Genomic DNA, 21,299 nt, shown 5'->3' on the forward strand with positions numbered 1-21,299 from the left:
GAAAATGCCTTTATTTCACAGTATGCTTCTTGGCTTCAGAAAACCTCTAAAATCAGTACTCTGAGGCTAAGTTCCTGTCTTAAATTACTACTCCAACGCCTGACTTGGTAGTGCAGGTTGTATGGAAGGTAAATTAGCTGAAGCCCTAGCCTCGCCCTTGTACAAGCTCAGGAGCACGTGTGTGATCAGCTGCGTAAGTCAGCCCTGTGCCAGAAGGTTCTGAAAGGGTGGGTGCGTGCATCAGCTAACCAATGGCAGTCGGTCCCTGCAGCCTCCCTCGGGACAGATGGCAGACCTGGTTTCCGTGCCTTATAACCACAAACACACAAGTTTTGAAGTTGAAGTCTGATTTTCTGCTCCCCCTTCTAAGTCAAGTGAGGGGATCGTGTCCATTTTCTCTGGCTAGAAAATGTTACACCACAGACTTGTGAGCAACAATTATTTTAATTGCTTGGCAAAACATTCACTTTATCCAGATGATACAAAACTTAAATAGCATGCTTCTGCATTCCTACAATAGCTTAAACAAAACTGTGAACATACAAAAGTGTCTATATTAGACTACGGAAGTCAGAGCAGTAAAACTGGTGTTTCCATAACTGCAGATATACTTGTCTTGATAGTGCATTAATAGGAACTTTAAAAATATTGATATATAATACAGTTTTCTTTGCTTTATACATCTGCTAAGAAGACAAAAGCTTAATTACTAATTAGTCAATGCTGTCTTCAATACTGTATTTTGTATTGATTGTAGGGTTCCTCAGTACAGAAACAAAAATCTTCCCTTGGTGAAACAGTGCTACCTGTGTTTGAACAATTGTTCTATCACAAACTGTTACTTGTCTAACAGAATCTGATGGAGCCTTCTCAGAGGTGTAAGGAGGAAACCCTGAAGGGGTGCAGATGCAGCGAGTTACAGTGCCTTTAGTTTACCTGGAGTCTGTCAGCTTGGACAACCTTGGTCAGGGTAAGTTTTGATTTTTATAATGAAACACATCCATAAGAACTTTAACGTGCGTTAAGTTCCACGTTGCGGGACTGTGAGGACTGGTTTCATGGGGACCCGCAGACTCACCACGGCCTGGCCTCTCTTCTTAGAGATTCAAGGGGGAAAACAGAGAGAGGAATCAACCGTTCAGAGGAACAAAGGAAGACAGTCTGAATAAGGTGTCTAGGAGAGAATCCTGACTCTGCAGAAAAAGTAACATTTCAGTACAGGGAACCAAGCTTTCACTTCTTTAGATAAAGGACTTTTTCAAGCTTCTTCAGTAGTAGAGAAATCAGCCATTTGCTGCTTGAAGGAAAGGAGAGTTACACCAAAATTATACCTAACAAATAGAGCATCGTTATGGTAAAATATTTGCCATCCATGCCCTAAACAAAACATCTCAGTACAAGGAGCTTTGCAACCAGGACACCGTTAAAAAAAAAAAGACAAATCTAATTTAGAATTTGTTTTAGTAATGTAAAACCAAAAGAAAAGCAAAGTAGCAACTAAAACCACTGTACCCAATGCAATGACTCACCTTAGCACCTCACTCCATGAGAGCCCAGCTGGAAACCTGCATCTGTCACTTACATGGGCTTGTAATTTGAGTGGGTTCTGTAGCTTCTCTCCACTGACTAGAGACACACACTGGGGAGTATCTAAAATAGTACCAAGAGCCCTTCACCCCTATTGGAATTCTGTTAAAAGCTCTTAAACATCCTGGGTTTCTTTTAGGATTGGTATCACTACATGTTTACACGTAGCACACAGTGGAACCCTCTAGCTACACGTGACCTATGTGGAAATAAGGAAATTTCCTTTTCAGAAAGTAGTTTTGGTTTGTAACGCAATTTGTTTTCAAGCAGCACCTGGAAATTGAGAATGTAATATTTAACGGACTCTTGGAAGTAACAAAAAATGGATCTAACCTGCAGCATCTCATTGTCTTCAGTACAGTCTGCATATGAGTATGTGAATTCTTCTCAGTTCTAGAGTTCCCAAAGTTATTTCTACTCCTGAAAGAGAGCATTTTGTTTGCATGTAACAGGCACTACAAATATATATAAATATATATATATACCTATCAATATTCCAGATTCCTGTACAGCAGGTTCCAGAATGAGTCCTGGTGCTTGTCTTTACCCGCTGGGTAGATGCTAGCTCTCTTTCTGCACCTTAGTCCTTAATTTGCTGAGCTCTTCTTCTAAGCTTTTGATATGCTCCTTGAGCACAGCTTTGTCTTGCTGTGCTTTCTGATTAGCTTGGCACCGGGCTTCTTCTATCTTCCGTTCATACCACTTCTCCATCTGCGTGGAAACGGCCTCAAAGAAGTACTGAGTTATCTCCAGGGCCTGGGAGGTGTCTCTGAGTGGAGGGGCGGGTGGCTGTCCCACAGGCAGGGTGGAGGGCTGCTGCTCCTGGCTCTGGGGTGCCCCGCCATGGTGCAGAGCTTTGTGCCTTGACTGCCCACTTTTGCTGGACTTCTTTGTCTGAGTTCCTTTGTCAATGAAATAGCCGCTCTGTGGTTCAGTCTTCGCCGGCTCAGTCAAGGGCTCCAAAGCAGCTTGAACCTTAACGTGTCTTAATTTGGAGCCCAGAGGCTCAGAGGAGGGCAGCTGCTGCTGGAACCTGTGAAACGTGGTGGCACTAACGCCTCTGTCCTTTGGCCTGACGTCTTGAGCAGGGGCAGAAGAAGAAACTGGTCCGCCAACGATTAACTGTTGCTCTGTACCTACAGAATAAGATACAGACATAGATAGTTATGAAAGTCCCAGGCATTTACTTTAGCATTTGGGAATCCTCATTGTTCAGTGAATGATGCCGTTTCCCACGCACGATGCTGTGTGTACACTGCAAAGGCTTGTGTTAGTTTATCACATCTTCCCAGTCAGGTGATAAAGAGTCATTAAAAGAGAAAAGCTGGCTTAGGCAGAGAGGCACTGCCTTGCGACTGCGGGACTACAGACCGACAGCCATCAAAGGACTTCATCAGAAGGCTGTGGAACAAAGATCAGGCTAGACTGCCAGATTAGTTTATGAACACCCTGCTGCTACAAAGCTCGAAGGCCCGCTAATTTTGCAAAGGTAACACATTCTGATGCTTCTGCACCGTTCAATGCAGTATAACTCACAGTCACGCTACCACCAGATCTCCTGTGTGGTCTTCTGCCTGTCTAGCCTGACAGGGTGTCTCCTTGTCCATGGCTGTTCACTTTGCATGGTGTTTTGGGGGTATATACAATGTCTTTTACAGAAGTCCAGGGCTTTGATAGCATTATTCTTGGATGTGGAGACTTGGCCATTCTGCCTGGCTTTTTTGGTTTGTTTGTTTGTTTTTTTTTTCTCAAAAGCTTCCCTGACCAAGCACAGAGAGATGTGGCTTGAACCATATCTTTGGGTGGCCTCGATCCCTGAATGGGATTGAATGCTCTCAGCTATTTTTGTTCTTGTCAAATGAACTAATAATTAAACAGACTTTGGTTCAGGAAAAAAGGAAAAAGTGAAGGTTTATTCTGCGTCCTTGCACTTCAAATATTAACACGGTCAATTAGTATTTTAGGTTCACATCCTTGCACCCTGCCATTATAGCTTCCATGCTTCTGAAAATCATTAAATGCAATACAGTTTCTTCAGTAGACTTTGATAATCTGCACACCTTCTTGACAGACAGCAGGGTGGGAACAATTCTGAGTGGGAAGCTGGAGAAATTTCAGAAACAGAGTTATTCAGAGCACCAAAGGATTTGGCTTCAAAGACACAGTGACATGGAAGCACCAAGAAGAGTCAGTGGAATTCCACCCAACCATGTCTTAAAATATTCCCAGTGGCTGCCTTGAAGCGTATTCTAATCCCGAGACATTAGGCATATGGATGAGGGAAAACACACAGCCAGGATTAACATCCATGGTATTACTAGAAGCATCCCCCAGTTAATTAGCTTGCCATTGAATGAATATGACATCTAAGCACCTAACAAGATTGTACCTGACCCATCATCGCGTTGATTGCAAAAATGTTGCCCAAAGCTCTGTCCTGGCATCTGGACTCTGCTCCTTCCCCCGTCTTCCGAGAGGCTGTTGGGAAGCGTGGTGTGGGAGTGCTGGTGGGAGCCCTCCGACTGCAGCACGGACTGGCTGGCTTTGCAGTCCTTGCCACTCTGGGGGTGGTTCTCGGTATCCAGGGTCTCAGTGAGAGACTCACAAGTGGACAAAGTTGATTTTGGTCTCGATGACCTGGAATCTCCAGAAAGCTTGAGCTCCAGATTCTGAATCTTCAACATGCACCACGTCTTCAGCTCATCAACCAAGGAAATCTATGAGAAAAAGCCTGTAAATTAGATGATCCTACGATTGGTTCCGAGCTGCTGAGGACGTGTGGTAGGGACAAGGAGAAGCAAGCCAGGTTATCTGTGGGCTTAGACTCCCTGTACAGATATGTGTGCTGCCATTGGGAATATTTAAAGGACTGCAAATTAGGAAAGATGAAGAACTAACTAGCGAAAGGCACCTCCTTTAGTCCAAGCTACCACCTCTTAGTTTGAATGTGCGGCCGTAAGTCATCTGGATCAGGGATGACTTGTTCAATCGTACAGTCAGGGGTACTTTCTCAGTGCAAGGAACATCACATGTGGTCAAAACTGCCATTTTTTAAGAGTCAAACTCAAACGCTTCTGGGGTACAGCTTTATACCATTACCAACCTCTGCTTCTCTGGTCATTCAGGGACAAAGATGAGTCCCACGCCAAATGACAAATTACTAACCACTTTCAAATTACAAAGGTGCTTAGTAAGTGTCAGCTGCGGAGGCATTGACCAGTAACCATTTAAAATATGAGTAGCTCTTTTACCCTCTTACTCACACAGCATCACGAATTCAGGTCAGGCCCTCCTATGCCCACGGACACTTAGTCCGTGCATTTAGCAAAGCCCAACTCGGGTTTTCCAGTAGCTTCAATTAGACACGACACAACAGGAACAGCTGATAGCACTTAATGAAATTTCAGCAGTTCACCTGACCTATCACTCCAGTATCTCATTTCTTAAACAGGGATGACAAGGAGATGGAGCACAAGCCTAGGCATTCAGAAGCCAATATAATACTGTCTCCTATTATGAAATAAAAACTAACACTGCCTTAGTTTGGTAAGTACTTTCCTTTGGAGCGAAGTGTTTTGCAGATGTCAGACTGAAGTATCTTGATTGGTAGTTTATGCTAGGATTATCACAGCTGCCACTTTAACACAAGATTTGGAATGGTCTTTTAAAAAGTGGTGACATTTTACTAGCACAAAGTATATTTCTCAACTCTTAGAATACCAATAATGAGAAAAATAATTGTGTTTTATATTTACCTGTGTGAGTGCAGAAACACAAGTTTCTTGTATGTTTTAGTGGTAAGTTTTTGCAGAAGCTAGAAGGGCAAGAGCTGGATCTCTACAGGAACAGTTATTCTTGTAGTGCTGGTTAAACAAGCATACAAAAAGAACTTGCCTATTTGCAGTAACACACAACTCGGAGATAGTGCGCTGTTGCCAAAGTCAGAGGGAAGAACTGAAGCCTCTTAATGCATGAGGGGAAAAAAGATCAAACACAGAAGAGAGAGATTCCCAGGGCACACAGTCACATGGATGAGAACTAAAAGGAACAACACAGATCTTGGCCTTTGTTACTGTCTGCAGATGTCCTTTAATGAAGCAAAAGCTGAAAGTACAACTGTTAAAAATTTAGCAGTAGGAAGTTTTGCAAAGCACTATGTTATAAGAAAAAAATACCTGTGTTACAGATCTCGCTTCAGACCCACCAAATTAAATTACGACAGTGGGACTGGATTTCACATTCCCCATTTCTAATGTAAAAGCTGTATAAATTTGGGTTAGATATTAAGGTGGTGGACAGGAATAATGTGGGTTTTGAAGCTCTTTTGCCTGTTTCAACAGATGAGATAAATCTCCAATATTCTCTCTGCCTGCTGGAATGAAACTCGCGAGGTGATCCATCGGAGCTAACAGGGAGTAGCTCTTTCAAGCCCTACCTGCCGTTTCTCCCCCTCGTTTTTTTCCAGCTCAGTGTGCTGTTGCAGGCGGTGAAGGCACTCTGTTCTCTCTGCGGACAGCCGCTCAGCCATAAGCTTGTCTAAAACACGGAGCTGTGGGGGAAAAAAGGAAAAAAAAAAAAAAAAAAATTAGCTGAGATGATCATGTTAAACAGCAAATAAGCCCCCCATCTGTGAACCTGGTAAGTCACAAGTACAGGCTGTTTTTCAGTCTTCATTTCTAGGAACGCTGCCAACTACAACTAGGTGTAGTTTGCAAAAAGGTTCAGTCACAAAATTATCAATGAACAACAATTAAAAAATAATTTAGACTATTTTGGATCTCAGTGCAAACAGAATTCAGCAAGAGGGATTTTTACAATTATGAACCAACCAGCTGCAGAACTGCCTTCTGACTTTTAAGTTTCTCTCTTAAGTGGCTTCCAGTGCTTCTTTAGACAATAAATCTAAACTGCTTGAGGCTCTAACACTTTATAAAGTGTTTTTCGCAAAACTCTAGTTTGCAACATTAGATCCCTGTGGAACGTCACAGTTCCCTGGTCTTGAGTATTAGCTCTCAGGTTCATTTTTACAACACAAGAACCAATAAATGAATCATGGCAATGAAAACATTCATTAAGCTTACAGTATGTTTCTTGTAGTCATACGGACAAGGAGACCTCAGGGTCATATTCTTACTTGATGCTGAGTTTTGCTTTCCATCTGGCCCAGCTTAACATTCATCTTGTCTTGTACTGTCCCAAATTCAGCTTTTATCTCTTCCACCGTTGCCTCCAGCTGATTCTCCAGTTTATTTATCAGGGGCTCACAGCGACATCCATTTATCGGTGCCTGAAAGGAGTAATACATTTACTTGCTACATCCCACTGTTCCCTTAGCACACCTGGAACATTATCACAGCCTTCTCGAGTCAGTCTTGGGCTCCTCTGTACCATGTACTGTATCTCACCCTCCTGATAACGTCTTACTGTAGCTCAGTAAACAGGCGGTTAGTTGGAAAAGCAGAGAGACTAGAAAAGGATTGATCTGATTTATACGGACGCATCCCAACGCAGGGAGTGCTGGTTTCACTGCGGCCACCAGCGGTGCGCTCAGATCACGTGTGCGTGCGAGGATGCCGTGTGACAGGCCTGTGCCCCCTCCCTGCTGTCATTCTGAATTGTACAAAAAATCCCTGACGTTGTGTATCTGGGTGGGTTTGGGGGGGGTTGTATTTTAACCTAATGCCAATTTTTTTATTATTTTGTACTCTATGTCAAGGTCCCACAGCTCCTGCTGGCCTTCAGCTGCCCCTTGTCTTCTGTGCACACCGCTGCCATCCTTGGACTGGCATGACACCATGTCCAGGCTCCTCTGCAAGGGGAGCCGCACCGACCACATTTAAATCTCTCAGGGAGGTGGTCACCGAAGGCTCCCTTGAGCGAGGACAGCTAACCCTCACCGGCTTCCACTGCTGCCCGCAGGCAAGGCTGGCTCCTTCAGGGGGTGAGTCGGGAACCCGCAGGGGCTGCTCTGAATCTGGCTGCAGAGGAGCCCCCCTCTCTCTTGAGGCCCTGCAGGAGTTTGACAGATTGGGGGTTATGTTATTCCCATGGCAGGGCAAGGCAGGTGGTTTGCTGAGCACTAAAGAAAGCTTCAGAAATACAGGTACTTAAATTCTGTTTGCTATTCAGGGTCTGAGGGCATCAAAGAAGAAAGAGAGGAAAAAAGAAGGGGAGGGACGAGAGTCTAGCTCTGTTGAGCTAATCCTTGTGCATAGGTTAGGTCTGTATACAAGCCCTGTCTGCTCTCGGCACCTTCTTCCTGCTCCGAGTCCTTCCCGCTGGCCCAAGCTCCTACCATCACCTCCTAGGGGCAGGGAGATACTCCTTTTAACATATGAAAGCTCCTCCATCCTTTCTGGTGTCTGCTGTCAGGATAATGCCACAGTGCCCCTGTCTGGAAATTTCCCAAGCGTTATACAGGGAGATGCTGGAAAATACAGCCAGTAAAATCTCTGAAGTCTGACTTGAGTGATCTTCAGAATCTGCTGAATTTCTACTATTTTATTTTATAACCATCTGGGTTTTCCTAACAGCGAGGGGCTGAGGAGCGCGGGTGGATGCATGTGAGAAGCTAAGGAAGTGAAAGGACTGACCTCCCAGAGGTACGGGAGGGCAGTATTCAGAAAACAACAATACAGACATTTATAATGCCTACAGGGTAACTTGCTGACCGGTTTTATGCTTTTTATAAATGTGTACTGGTAAATCCTTGCAGAATGAAATGACTAAAATACCAGCCTCTAAACTGGAATAAATGTACACTAGCTGCCAACTCCAAGTTTCTGTAGAGCTCCTGCCTCCTTGAATCCCCAAGGACATGTTGCAATAAACAGAAAGAATTGAAACAAAACCTGTCGAGTGTACTCAAGCTCTTGGCTTAGGTAGCAAGCTTCAGTGCTGCCACACTGCTTTCATTTTTTCTCCTTAGAAAAGCGCTTTGAATTTCCTGTCACAAATCTTAATGTTTCAAAGCGTATCATAAACATTCCAGTGTCATTTCCAATCGCAGTTCCCACCTTACATCCAAACAGGAAATCATTCGTAGATCAAAACTAGTTAAGCATGTCATGTTTAACATCCACAAAACCAGCCTACTGTTCACCAGACTTCAGGCCAAAATGCAGCTGAAGCCCGAACCAGGAAAACAAACCCGCAGCCATCACTTCATACCACCCAGAGCGCAGTTAATCACACGGACTTTCTATCCCGGGGCAACCGTGCCCGGGGGCAGCTCACCCGCGTCACCCTCCCGCTCACCCGCGTCACCCTCCCGCTCACCCGCGTCACCCTCCCGCTCACCCGCGTCACCCTCCCGCTCACCCGCGTCACCTTCCAGTTCATCTGCATCACCTTCCCGCTCACCCGCGTCACCCTCCCGCTCACCCGCGTCACCCTCCCGCTCACCCGCGTCACCCTCCCGCTCACCCGCGCCACCCTCCCGCTCACCCGCGCCACCCTCCCGCTCACCCGCGCCACCCTCCCGCTCACCCGCGCCACCCTCCCGCTCACCCGCCTCACCCTCCCGCTCACCCGCGCCACCCTCCCGCTCACCCGCGCCACCCTCCCGCTCACCCGCCTCACCCTCCCGCTCACCCGCCTCACCCTCCCGCTCACCCGCGTCACCTTCCCGCTCACCCGCGTCACCCTCCCGCTCACCCGCGTCACCTTCCCGCTCACCCGCGTCACCCTCCCGCTCACCTGCATCACCTTCCCGTCCTTCCCTCGGTACAGTGTGTACAGCTGGTAGGCTCGGACCTCGTGGGGCGGGGGGGGGGAGGAGCAGTGATGTTTACTTCTGCGCTTGGGCGCATTTTGCTGAGGCCGAGGGAGCGGCTGCTGATCGGCTGGGGAGATGGGGTCCGAGAGTGCTGAAACCTGCACAAAACACAACATTTTCCCCTATTTGTGAGCCTCTTGGTAAACTGTTCCTGAGGGGAACGGGACATCCATCGTGACAATTACAGCAAAAAGCTGATTAAAACACCAGTCCAGCTGCAGTGGCTGGCCACCAGCTTGGTGTCTGTCAGCACAATAATGAAATTTCTGTACAATTCTGGTTCACGTGACCCTCTGCAGCAGAATTTCCCCACCAGCAACGGGTTCTGGCTGAAGACTAGCTCTGCCCCATGGCATGGTGAGGCTGCTGCCCTGAAGGGACACCTGTACCATTGCTCAGTAACTATCCCTTCTCTCTCTTACCATTTTAAATCTACTGATATACCTTTTCCTTTGGCTTTTTCTTTTTGCTCTTCTTTCCTTTGGGATCTGGTGAGTTCAACCGCGGTTCATCCTTCAGATCGCTCTTCCTCTGCGGTGGCTGGTCGCTGCTCAGTGTGTCATCAGCAGCTGAGACGCTGCCCTGCTTGAAGCAAAGACAGGCAGGTCAGAGCAGTGGCAGAGATGGGGAAAAGGCACCTTTTCTTCACTTCCCCAGTTTTTTTAAGCTGCTGTGCACATGGGAGTGGGCAACTCTGTATCAGCAAAGCATGACAGATTGCCTCAGACCGCTGCCGTGGTCATGCACAAGTGATGGCTCCAAAGATACGGTCCCGATGGGTTTTATTTGCGCGCCCTCCCCGCAGCAGACGCGGCTGGTCACGCTGGGTTGTACCTTGCTCTGTACCACTTCATCCCGGGGTACTGACTGAGCTCGCCTTTCCTCCTTCAGTCTCTCTCTCCTCTTCCTCAGGCTTCTTCCACGGTTAAAACGCGAGACCTGAAGGCAGACCACGCTGTTACGCAGCGATGTCACGCTCTTCCTACCACAGAAGCCAAGTAACAGGGCAGAGCTTTTTCACCTCCGTGGCGATGGATAAAGGAGGGCGCGTTGCCAGGTGGAGGCTGACGGGCCAAGCACAACGTGGGTGTTTATAGCCAGGAAAACACACCACCACCACCGAGCTGAGCCCGCCGGGGCACTCTGCTGCACCCGGGGAGGGTGAGCGCCTCCTCCTGTGTCCTCAGGCTGGTTGCCAAGCCCAGCCCAGCCCTTCTCACACAGAGGTGACCAAGAGGAACAGGCCAGGGATCACACCCCGATACAAGCCCTCCCACGTGCCTTCTGGGCTGAAGAGCATTTACAGCATTTCACACACAGCAGCAGAATATAAACAGGACGTTTTGTCCCCATTGCAAAGCATCTTCCAGTGGGAGCAACCATCCCGGGGATGGGATGTGTCTGAGGCAGGTACCAGAGTGACACAACCCAGGAACTTTCTGGGTACAAGGCAAATTCTAATCCCTGCAGGGAACAAGTGCCTCCGGCCGCTCCATCCTCTGCTGGTCAGGACAGCGGCACCACTCACAGCGCCTGCTTAGTGCTGGGGCTTAATCCAGACGCCGTGCTAGGCGTGGGGGGTGAAAGGCTCCACAGCCACAGAGCTGAGGCCAGCACACAAGGCCAGCAGAAATGTAGGCACCTTTCACAGCAGAAGATTAAGGACCAGGGGATGTAGCCTCCCGAGGTTAACTGGCCTCAGCTCCATGGGTATGTGTGTCTTGGGGAGGGATTTGTAACGTACCTGTGACGCTTTAGTCAGGAGAAGCGCAACCTCAGGGTTATTGTGCTGTCTGGCAACCTCTAGAGGGGTCTGACCTGCCTGAGAGCAAAAAGAAAATGCCATTTCCTTCAAAACACAAGCTGCTAGAAAAGTGGAATTTCTCCACCCAAGGTTAGTACATGCTCTGTGCACAAGAGTAAAGTGACCAGCTGCTCTCATTTACCCAGAGTTAATTCAACTCTAACACCCAAATATTTCCTACCAACGATATGAAGAGCGTTGAAGGGGGCCCGCGTTAATACCAGATACCAGAGAAACGCCACGTCCTGCTTACATTGTTGACAACGGATGCATCAGCCCCTGCCTCCAGCAGCAGCTTAACCACCTTCCTGTGATTCAGAGCAGCAGCTACATGGAGCGCAGTGTCCCCTGCCTGCAAGTCAGAAAGCAGAAAACAACCGTGTAACACAAGTCCTTGGGCCTCACCCTGCAGAAAACACGCCTTCCTAAAAGATACTCAAGAGGTCAAAAGCCCAACACTGATGCAACAGCTAAGCTTAAATAAGGCCTGCTCAATAAAAAAAATGCAGAGCTGGGAGGAAAGATGGGGACAGGAGGGGGCAAGGACCTACTTCAGCCTTGTTTTGAGAAATGCAGCTGGGGTTCTGGTGACCAGGTTCAACTAAACCAAGTGACACACAACGCCGCTTATTAGAGACAGCTCAGCTCTAACACCAGCAAATGGGTACGACATCTGAGGGCAGAATCAGTTTTCCCACCAAAACCTCCTTTTTTTTTTTTTTCTTTTTTTTTTTTCTATTTTGTTTTTGCAGGTTTGATTATTTGGTGCACAGGTGGTCATGTATCGCATTACTCGGAAAGAACCAGGTAAGTACCAGCAGCGAGATGGCTGGTGTTCTCTTCGTGAGATTCCTCAAGAAAAACAAGTTTTGGACCAAAGCCAGGAGACAATCCAGGTCCAGCACTAACACAGTGTTCGGTCCCTGTCCCGGTGCAGTGTGGTGAAGACAGCTGTGATCAGATTTAGGCACCGGTAACAGAGCCAGCAGCTGCTCGAGGGAGACTGGACACGTGTATATAACGCCCTCCTGTCCCCTTTGCCTTCAGAAAATTAGATCTCCTTGAGACTAGTGAGTATCTATTGCTCGTTGCGAACTTGGATGAGGCATATTCATAAATAAAATCATTATATGTGCAAATATGGAACAACTCAGGGTAGTGCTGGGGAGTGAAGGAGTGGGATGTCTCTCTGGGCCAGATTCACACCAGTTAATCTTAATATTCAGTAGCTCATTTTGTAAGTTAAAAAACTCATTTCCAAATAAAATTACATAGTAAATTTAACATGCTGAAACCCATTTTGTTTGTTGTAATATCTCACATCTAAGACAAAAGATTAAATGCACAGATCAGAAAACATCTTTATGATCCTCAACTACATGTGGAAAATTTCCCAGGAATAGGAGACAATGTGGTTAAGCACCACATAATCTGTTTATTTAGCAGATTTAACACACTTTACTGTACTAAATCCATTCCCTTCTACCACCCAATTAGGCTATGCTATAGATACAGCAATCAATTACTTCTCTATAAAACAGCTATGGATGATTAATGCTAGGTTAGACTAATCATTGCTTTGAATTTAAAGCATACTTTTTCTTCACTTACGTCCTTTCAATTCCCCCTACTGCAAAATGCAGCAAAGTAAAGTATTCCAGAGGAATCTGCGCTTTTGTAGCATCTGAACATGAGTGAGTTCTGCTTCCCAGTGTCTCTGTAATGGCTGTAGGATCATTAAATCCTGGTTACGGTGGAGAAAATGGGCCCCCATAAAATGGGTCTCTTGCCCAGTCTCATTCTGCACAGAACTGGTAACGACCCAGGAGCACCAACTCCTAACCCTACGCTACCACCCCCGTTCCAAACCCCCCTTTACACCAACACACCATTGCAGAACCCCACAAAAAGGCAATGCTCTAAAGAAATGATGCAAATGCGATGGCAAAATAATAAACCCCCTCATATGCGGTTACTTTAAGGCTATTCCTAAAAGCTTAGGCATATGGCGGTACAGTGACACAGAGTGAAGCGGGATTACTCTGGTAGGAATCCCTCTTCCCAACAACTAGCTGTATGCAAAGGGCACAGAGTCGCAATGAGGTTCATGCACTGACCTGGTTCTTTTCATGGACAGAACAGAAAGCACTGAGCAGCACCCTAATGATGGGCAAGTGATTATAACGAGCAGCAACATGCAGACAGGTATCTCCTGCCTGCAAACAGAAACAAAGCTCTGAGCATTGAATCGCAGTAAGAAAGCTTGTGCTTGTCACGGTGTTCAGGGACGAAATAATCCCATTAAACCAAAAAGGGCAGTAACTGCCACACCCCCCCCCCCCACTGAACAGCAATGCTGTCTTCTCTGCAGTACAGAATCTACTGTCACGGGTGGGAAGGTGTAGCAAGAGCTGGGGTCAGGCAAGGTGGGGGTACGAATTCTTTAACCACTGACAGGAAATACTGGAATTAAAAAGTGCTGGTTTACTGCACTACAAAACCTGATTTACATTTTTCTGTTAAATCTGTTCTGAACCACAAACCAGTGTGATTTGGAAACTCAACTCGGTGTTGCACATAATGAAGCAAACATGAGGAGTGTGGGCCAGAGCAGCGTCCCCACCAGGGGCGGCACATGCGCAGCTGGGAGCAGAGCCCCACGGGTTTCCATTTCTGTGTGCCTCTGCCCACCTTGTTGTCGAGCAGGGACAAAAACATCTGGCTTCCTTTTGTAGATATTTTTTTTTCCTTTGTCATGCCGGAATCATTATACAATAGGAAGAAAGCTGTCTGAAATTGAAGTCACCTTGAATCTACCTAATTTGACAGACCAGTGCACAGTATGTATTATCCGTCTCAGTGAGCGCAGGGACTTTCACCGCTCTGGCATAAAACCCCTTTAAGCTTTCCACCTTTTTGAGAGAGAAGCCCTTTTGCAGAATTGCACGACAGCGTATGGGTCGGGCCATCAGGACCCCAAAAAGCAGGAAAGGACCAGCTGCCTCAGTCTGTGCAACAGCAAAACCCTCTGGCTTCTTCCATCCCTGCTTAAGAGATGGGTACAAGTAGTGCATCGCTCAGTCCTACCAAAAGCATTCCTGTACATGGTGTATACAACGGCTTGTTAGTGGGTTTCTTCAATAGCATATATAATGATAACCACAGCGTAAAGCATTTCTGAGTATTTCTACAACTCGAAGCAATATAACTAAAACAAAGGCCCAGAAAAAAATTAACACGTTCTTTTCAAAACTCACGTTATTTTTGAGGTCTGCTCGAGATCCTCCAAGTAACAAAACACGAGTACTCTGGGAATGGCTGTTCTGGCAAGCCAGGTGAAGAGGTGTGTTACCTGCCTTAGAGGAATACAGTAAAATATAAAAGCTGTATTTAGAAATTGGACATAAGCGTTAAAAAATAAAGCCTCACAGGTCTTCCCGCTAGAAGATCCACCCAGGAGTGGGAAACTGTCGCTGTTATTTTCCCAAAGATATGAGCTGAATGAACCTGGAGACTGAAGTACCCTCTTCATCATTAAAATTATTTATCTGGGATACAGTAAAGGGAGAAATTGGACAGTCTGACGATATCTGTGTTCGTCAAATCTGTTTGCGGGAAGCAAAGACTCTAGAAACTGCCTTGTTCCTTAATATCAAACAGCACTATCAAATATTTCATTTAAAGAAATAACTCTTGTGTTTCGGGTTTCCCCCGTGCACACACACAAAGAATCGTGCTGCCATGGCACAGCATCTCTGATCTCAAGTAAGGCCAGCCGTGACTGCTGCAAGGTGTTAGGCAGACGGGGTCACAGTAACGTCTGTTTCCTTACAGCTCTAACACAAACCAGCTCCAAGTCTGGCTGGGTCTGTAGGTGCTTTCACAGGGCAGGATGCAGATTTTAAGCTATCGGGATGCTTCAACGTTCAGAAAGCAGGCCAGCCTCCAGCCAAGACGAGAAGAGGCAAAAAAAGCAACCCAAACCCCAAAGAACCACACGCTAAGGTTCCTGAAAGAAGTAAACTTACAGTTTTTACAGACAGAAATCAAAGAAGAGTTTGTTTGTGTATTGTCTTTCTAACACTGAAGGATTTTATTGGTCTGACGAGTTTTTCTGGCAGCATTTGGCTTCTGTTGGCCTGAAAATGTTTGGGGGTTTTGGCTATTGGGAGCTAGAAATTAAACCAGCTCAAGTAAAACGGTTTCGCATTTACTAGGCTGCCAGTTCACCTTCATTATGTCCTTTACTTTGTTCCCTGTGCTTTCAACACACCGATCAAAGCTGCAGGGTTTGAATTACAAAAGGCCAACTCTTGGGGTGGTCTTTGGTCTGCATTTACACGTACAGGCTCTTTCAGGCCTGAACGTAGCTGTGGCTTACTGTGGCAGCTACAGTGGCTATGGCAGACATGATTTTCTTTCTCAGCTAAATTGCATTTTAAGCGTCAATTTTTTCCCTCCTGGGTTTATCCAGAAAAGCCTCTGCAATGTCTTTATCGTTTGCTGTTTGGAAGGTCAGCCCTGGTGGGAAGGCAGAGAGGTCCTGTGCAGTAGGTGACGGGTGAGGTGCTGTGAGGTGAGGACCTCAGTGGTGGAAGAAGTCACGGAGCCGGTGCCTAGGGTCAGGGCTGGCAAATCAGGCTCATCTGGCTCATCTCCCAAGGGGCGACAAATCTCTCACCACCTTCTGTGAGAGGGAGAGCGGGTCCGAGCTGTACTGATGTGGGGGTCTTCCCTGGTCTACTGAACCTCCACTGAAACGTACAGACTGATGGAGGGTCTAAAAGGCGGCCACAACCGATCTCACGGAATGATCTATTCCAGTGGGATTGCTGCACAGGAGGAATACTGCTGCCCCGGTGGTTTACCCATGTGTTGTCCCATTCTTCCAATGCCTGCCTGACTTGCCTTTAAAATCCCAGGTCTCCTATCTGTCCTCTGCCTTTCACTTAATACAGAAGCTGTCTTCAACTGCATTGCTCTTTTATATACTGTTCTCCGGGTGCTGTGCTGCAAGAAGTGCATCCATACAAGCGTTCCCCAAGCAGTTTCAGGCGATATTAATCAGGAGTTACAGCAAACAGAGCCAAATCCCTCCCATCTTCTGCTTAGCAGGATACGGCAAATCTAGCAGGCTGTATCTGTGCCATCCAGCCAAAACTGCATGATGCCCAGGCGTAAGTCGACAGCCCATAGGGTGCTCCTGCACATGGCACTCAGCCCTGGCTGCCTGGAAAGCTGTCAGAAAGATTATGCCTTTTCATGAGTAACATAAAATGTTGAGAGACCAGAGAAACCATTTTGGGATTAAGCAGACTTAGGCTCTTCATTTTTCTTGAAATCAAAAGGGGTAAAAGCACATGCGTGTGTGCAAGCAGGCACAATTCCCACGTTTTTCAGCAGCTCCTGAGAAAAGATCCTGTCTTAAAAAACACCCAAACAGTGAAATGCAAAGGGAGAGGATTGTGTGGGTAAGACATCAAAGACCAGCGCAGGAGCTGCTCACGCAGTATTAAAGTCTGCCACTCATGTTTCAGACGTCAACCCCGCTGAGCTATTCTGTGCACGTGCTTTCCAAGAGAGGTTGTCTCCTGTTGACATACGCTGTATTGTAAGCTAAATCTTCTAATACCCTGAGGCATCCAAGCATGCAGGATAACCACGCTCGCATCTTAAGCCCGCACCCTTGTACAGCGGTACACGTAGAGACACAGCAAGCCTACCCAGGGATAGCAGTACAATGGTTCACAAGACTATAAAGTCAAGCATGGGAAGTCGCCCAAGTCCCTTTGATACCAATCTAGGTAAACATTACAGCAAAAACCATTACAGAAAATAAAACCTGGAAGTTGGAACAATATAAAAGAAGGAAGACAAATAAAATAATATCAAAGATGATGCAATGACAGACCACAAAGTGACCATGTTTGTATAAACATATGTATATGTACTGCACATATACACGTGCGCATACAAAACACTATGCCCAGGCACCGTGCCTTTTTACTCAAAATCTTAGTCCTTGGCCAGCTGTCTCCTTTCTTCCTTTTCTTCACTAGCCCCTTTCAGCTGTAGTTTTAGAGACATGTTTACCAAAAAACGCTCAGAGATCCCATAAAGCCATCCCAAAGCCCTCTCACCTCTAACCAAGGCCACGGTGCCAACTGTGCGATCTGGCTGACCCATCGGTCCAAACCCGGACTCAGCTCGCACCACAGGCTGCTACTGCCATTTCCCAGACTATTCCATCAACTCTTGAATTAGTGAATTGAAGTTTCCCACAGGTATTACAATTAGAGTGGAACTAAAACTCCCTGCTTTGTTATCCTCTCCTCTAAACTGCTCTCAAGGTATTATAAATACCAAAAGGAACATAATCCAGGTTCATTACAAGATTTTGGTAAAAGCCTACACTAATATATATTAGGAAGAACTTAGTAACAAAAGATACGCTATTATTTCCCCTCTGTGGCTTACATTCCTTTGGTTGTTTAATTTATAAAAAAAAAAAAAAAAAAAAAAAAGATTCTGAATGCCATTTTCCGTTTAGTACAATTAGTTTTCATTTTAAATCACACCAATCACAATGAATCCGCTTGGTATAAATTAAAGCACCATGGGATTTCCACAAGAATTGCAGCACACCTCAGCTGTAATTAATGTATCGTTCAACGTGCTATTGAGTTCCTCCTGCGTCAGCTATCAAAATACGAATTTCCTAATGCCTGTGGCGGAAGCATCCAGGTGCAATAAATGCAGAAAAGGAAGAGAAAAAAAAAAAATCCCACTAAGAGCTGGTTCCCCACCCGCTGACAAGCGCCATGGCCAGAAATCTCCAGTGCTGAGAATCTGCCACCTTACACTGGAACTGAAAGCTCCTCCTGCATGGGTCTCACCTTGTTCTTGGCAAGAACATTGGCTCCTGCTTTAACGAGCACTTTGGCAGACTGGCTGAATCCATGCCAACACGCTTCATGAAGAGCGGTGTTCCCATCCTGGAGAGCACACACACAAGAGAGGGTTAGTGCGCTGTGTCCACACGCAGGGTAGTATTACGTATCAGAACGCAGCAGCTGCATACCCCACCTGCTCACTTAAAAAATAAAACATTTTCCTTTCCTACTAGCTTATTTTTTATTTTATTTTTTAGAAGAGCATAAAAATATTGTTATTCCTTTTGTTTGGAACTTGGAATTAAGTTATATTTACTCCCAAACTAAATTTACAGCCCAGCATTCTCAGTTTCTGGGATAATCAAGAGAAACTGCAGTGTTCTGCATAGAGCGTAGCAAGATTGTAAATTTCTTTAATTCCTCCCTTAATGAGCTGAGAAGACACTCTTAAACCAAAAACTACTAGCCTGATATAAAAAATAACTGTAGCAGTCATTTATATTAAAGATATGGTACAGCTTTGTTTTCAATGTAACTGTTCAAATTACTTTCAAAGCATCCAATACTTACTCAGGAGGATAAACCACAACTTTCTCTCTGAGACCTTAACGTTACTGGCTGGCAAAGCCGCCACCCCACAGGGCTTTGCTTTCGCCTGTTACCTTGTCTTGTCTGTCCAAAGCACACCCCTCTTGAATCAGAGTTGCTATAACATCGGTGTTCCCTACGACAGCAGCCCGGTGCAATGCTGTCTGATCACCCTGCGAAGAGAAGCAGATTTGCCATCAGTACCACTCCCACCTCACTTTGACTCAATGCAAATGCACACGACACGCGCAGGGGCCTGCATCTTCAACACACGTACTGCTCGGATCCAGACTGCGTTTGAAAACAGTCCCCGTAAACAACGATCATTAAAGTTTCTAAGATCTATAAAGTTATTGAAAGTATCAGAGAGGTACAAACCAACTGTTTACAGAAGTTTGCAAGTCATCACAATCCCATACACAGCGCTGAAGCATTCTAAAAATACGGCAGTATTAGGAGGCAGTGAACGTAACACAATTTGGCACTACATGCCCAATAATCAGCAGTATCTGTAGGGAACTAAAGGGAATCACAGGCTGTCGTAATTCATCATAATGATCCTCCAGTACTTAGACTAACTGGATGAGGCTCTCCTGTTTTGGCTCTGATTGCTCCATCAGCCCTACTTAGGATAAGGAGCATGAGATGAGATCGGTCTCTTCAGCACCTCTGATGAATTTACCAATTAGTACTAGAGTGGAGGCAATTTTATGATGAGGAGCACAACTGCAAGACCATCAACTTATTTCATCCAAGCGACTGTGCGATACCGAGGTCCAAACAACTTACGTTGCTCGTTGACCTGCCATGTAGCAGCACCAAGCAAATTTCTTACATCAGTTTATTTCCTTCATGGCCAACTTTCCAAATGATGCTGATGCGGTCATCTTGTCTGACTGCCCACCCATCTCCCCTCTAACAACTGCTGGACACATTTGCTTAGCTAGAGAGCCCAAGATTAATTTTCTACAAGCCTTCCACAGACTGAAAGCTAGAGAGACACAAACTACTGGCCCTGCCCATCCAGGGTTATCTATATACTTTTATGTGCATGTTGGTGAGACCCGGATAAAAGAGGGGGAATCGGAGGATTTATGCAGCAGCACGCAAGGGATGTGAGACGCTGACCGACGGGAATACGAGTTGCAGTCGCTTCACTGCTGCCACAACAACCTGTCTTGGCTTTCCTTTGAAGTTGCTTTGAACCTGCAATGCTGAAGCACAGCCTGAGTCCAGGCACAAAGACAGTTCAAAGCTGCGCGCAGCCTTTTTTGGGGATGAATAAACAGACTGAGAATCCAATCTACTTCTGCTTATCTAGATAATGGTCATCAAAAGCGCGTGCAGGGCAGACATCTGCACTGCACCCTCAGGGAAAAAAGCTTGCAGGAAAGCTAGTCCTAAACAGATCGGAAATTTTTCTGCTACAAATATTTATCAGAGAATATGAGATTATATTAAATACTAAAACGAGAGGAATTTCTGTATTGTCTGTCCTGCAGTCTACAAGTCTTTAGATAACTGGATCATTTGAATAGTTTGTTCTCAAAGGCAATTAGCAACTCACTTAAAGTTGCTCTTGGTGGGGTTCTGTTGTGCCAACGACACCAAAATTGTTACTAATTGATTAATAGTTATTATAAAAACACGAGCACAATAAGCACTGTCAACCACAACCTTTCAGTAACCCCTGTAATGCCTACCACCACTAAATAATTAAGTTGACTTATAATCATGAAGTTGATTTAAAAAAATTGTGTTGAAGGCTTTTAAAAAAAAAAACTTGCTTTCTATGTTTTGTCTCCAGAGGTTACATACTCTTAATTTTGTTCTTCTCCTTATTAAGACTGGAAATGTATTTTAAGAGATTTTGAACAAAGACTGTAGTGGTTCCAGAAACTGGGACTTTTAGAAAAACAGTCTTGGAAAGCTGGCAGCACTGCAATGTCTCTAAATTTCTGTATTTCTTGCAAAGTTAAAGATAACCAAAATATTACAGCAAATGTCCAAACTATACCATCTCACAAGTGCACGTGTCAGACAGATTCCAGTAACTATTACTATAAAAAAATCTGCTTGCCAAGAAGCTGGGGAAAACTTTAACAGCCTCTTTGGGTAACGCACGGTACTGATGACGGGCACAGCTACTGCTGCTGCAGCAGTGGGTTGTGTGGACAGTGCAAAGGTCATTCTGACTCCCATGAAGTGGAAGATAATCTGCCAACCTATCCCTGCCAACTGGTACTGCCGCACCAGCAAAACTACAGAAGATATTATAATAAAGACTAAAAAAAGATGACATCTGCCATCGCGACAGATGAAGCTTGATCAATGGTTGCTGCTTTTTAACAGCCCAGAAAATTGATCGTGGAGAAGACCAAACTGGGGGCAGGAATGGATTCTATTTGATTTAGTTTATACTTAAAAATCTTTTTGCTGGGCCAGTTTAAATCAAGGTTATTCTTGTCATAAGCCAAATCCCACCACAGTAATTGCGGTGAGGTCAAAGGCCATTCAACATTTTGGGGTCTGACGGTATGACAGCTACTTCTAATGGCATTTCAGTTAAATTAAATCCAAACACATAGCTGGAAAGCAGGAAGCACACCTCACTGCTGCAGGAGCAGGTCTCCTTGGGAGCACAGCCCAT

General features: G+C 45.7%; 1 protein-coding gene across 4 annotated transcripts in view; it reads right to left on the reverse strand.

The window, feature by feature from the left end:
* Positions 1-428: 428 nt before the first annotated feature.
* The window catches only part of ANKRD6 (ankyrin repeat domain 6), a 100,749-nt gene continuing 79,878 nt past the window's right edge, over positions 429-21,299 (reverse strand). For 3 of the 4 annotated variants that reach the window (XM_040599308.1, XM_040599307.1, XM_040599309.1), the window contains 13 exons: positions 18,724-18,822; positions 18,065-18,163; positions 14,426-14,524; positions 13,286-13,384; positions 11,422-11,520; positions 11,109-11,186; positions 10,199-10,303; positions 9,809-9,946; positions 9,286-9,462; positions 6,722-6,874; positions 6,023-6,136; positions 3,977-4,304; positions 429-2,723 (listed from right to left, as the gene is read on the reverse strand). In XM_040599308.1, the coding sequence (XP_040455242.1) occupies positions 2,149-2,723; positions 3,977-4,304; positions 6,023-6,136; positions 6,722-6,874; positions 9,286-9,462; positions 9,809-9,946; positions 10,199-10,303; positions 11,109-11,186; positions 11,422-11,520; positions 13,286-13,384; positions 14,426-14,524; positions 18,065-18,163; positions 18,724-18,822 (2,163 nt within the window). In that variant the 3' untranslated portion in view covers positions 429-2,148. The remainder of the gene's footprint in view (positions 2,724-3,976; positions 4,305-6,022; positions 6,137-6,721; positions 6,875-9,285; positions 9,463-9,808; positions 9,947-10,198; positions 10,304-11,108; positions 11,187-11,421; positions 11,521-13,285; positions 13,385-14,425; positions 14,525-18,064; positions 18,164-18,723; positions 18,823-21,299) is intronic. The other variant, XM_040599310.1, reaches the window with a different exon arrangement.

This window comes from Falco naumanni, chromosome 6 (assembly GCF_017639655.2).
Source record: "Falco naumanni isolate bFalNau1 chromosome 6, bFalNau1.pat, whole genome shotgun sequence".
Taxonomy (NCBI): Eukaryota; Metazoa; Chordata; class Aves; order Falconiformes; family Falconidae; genus Falco; species Falco naumanni.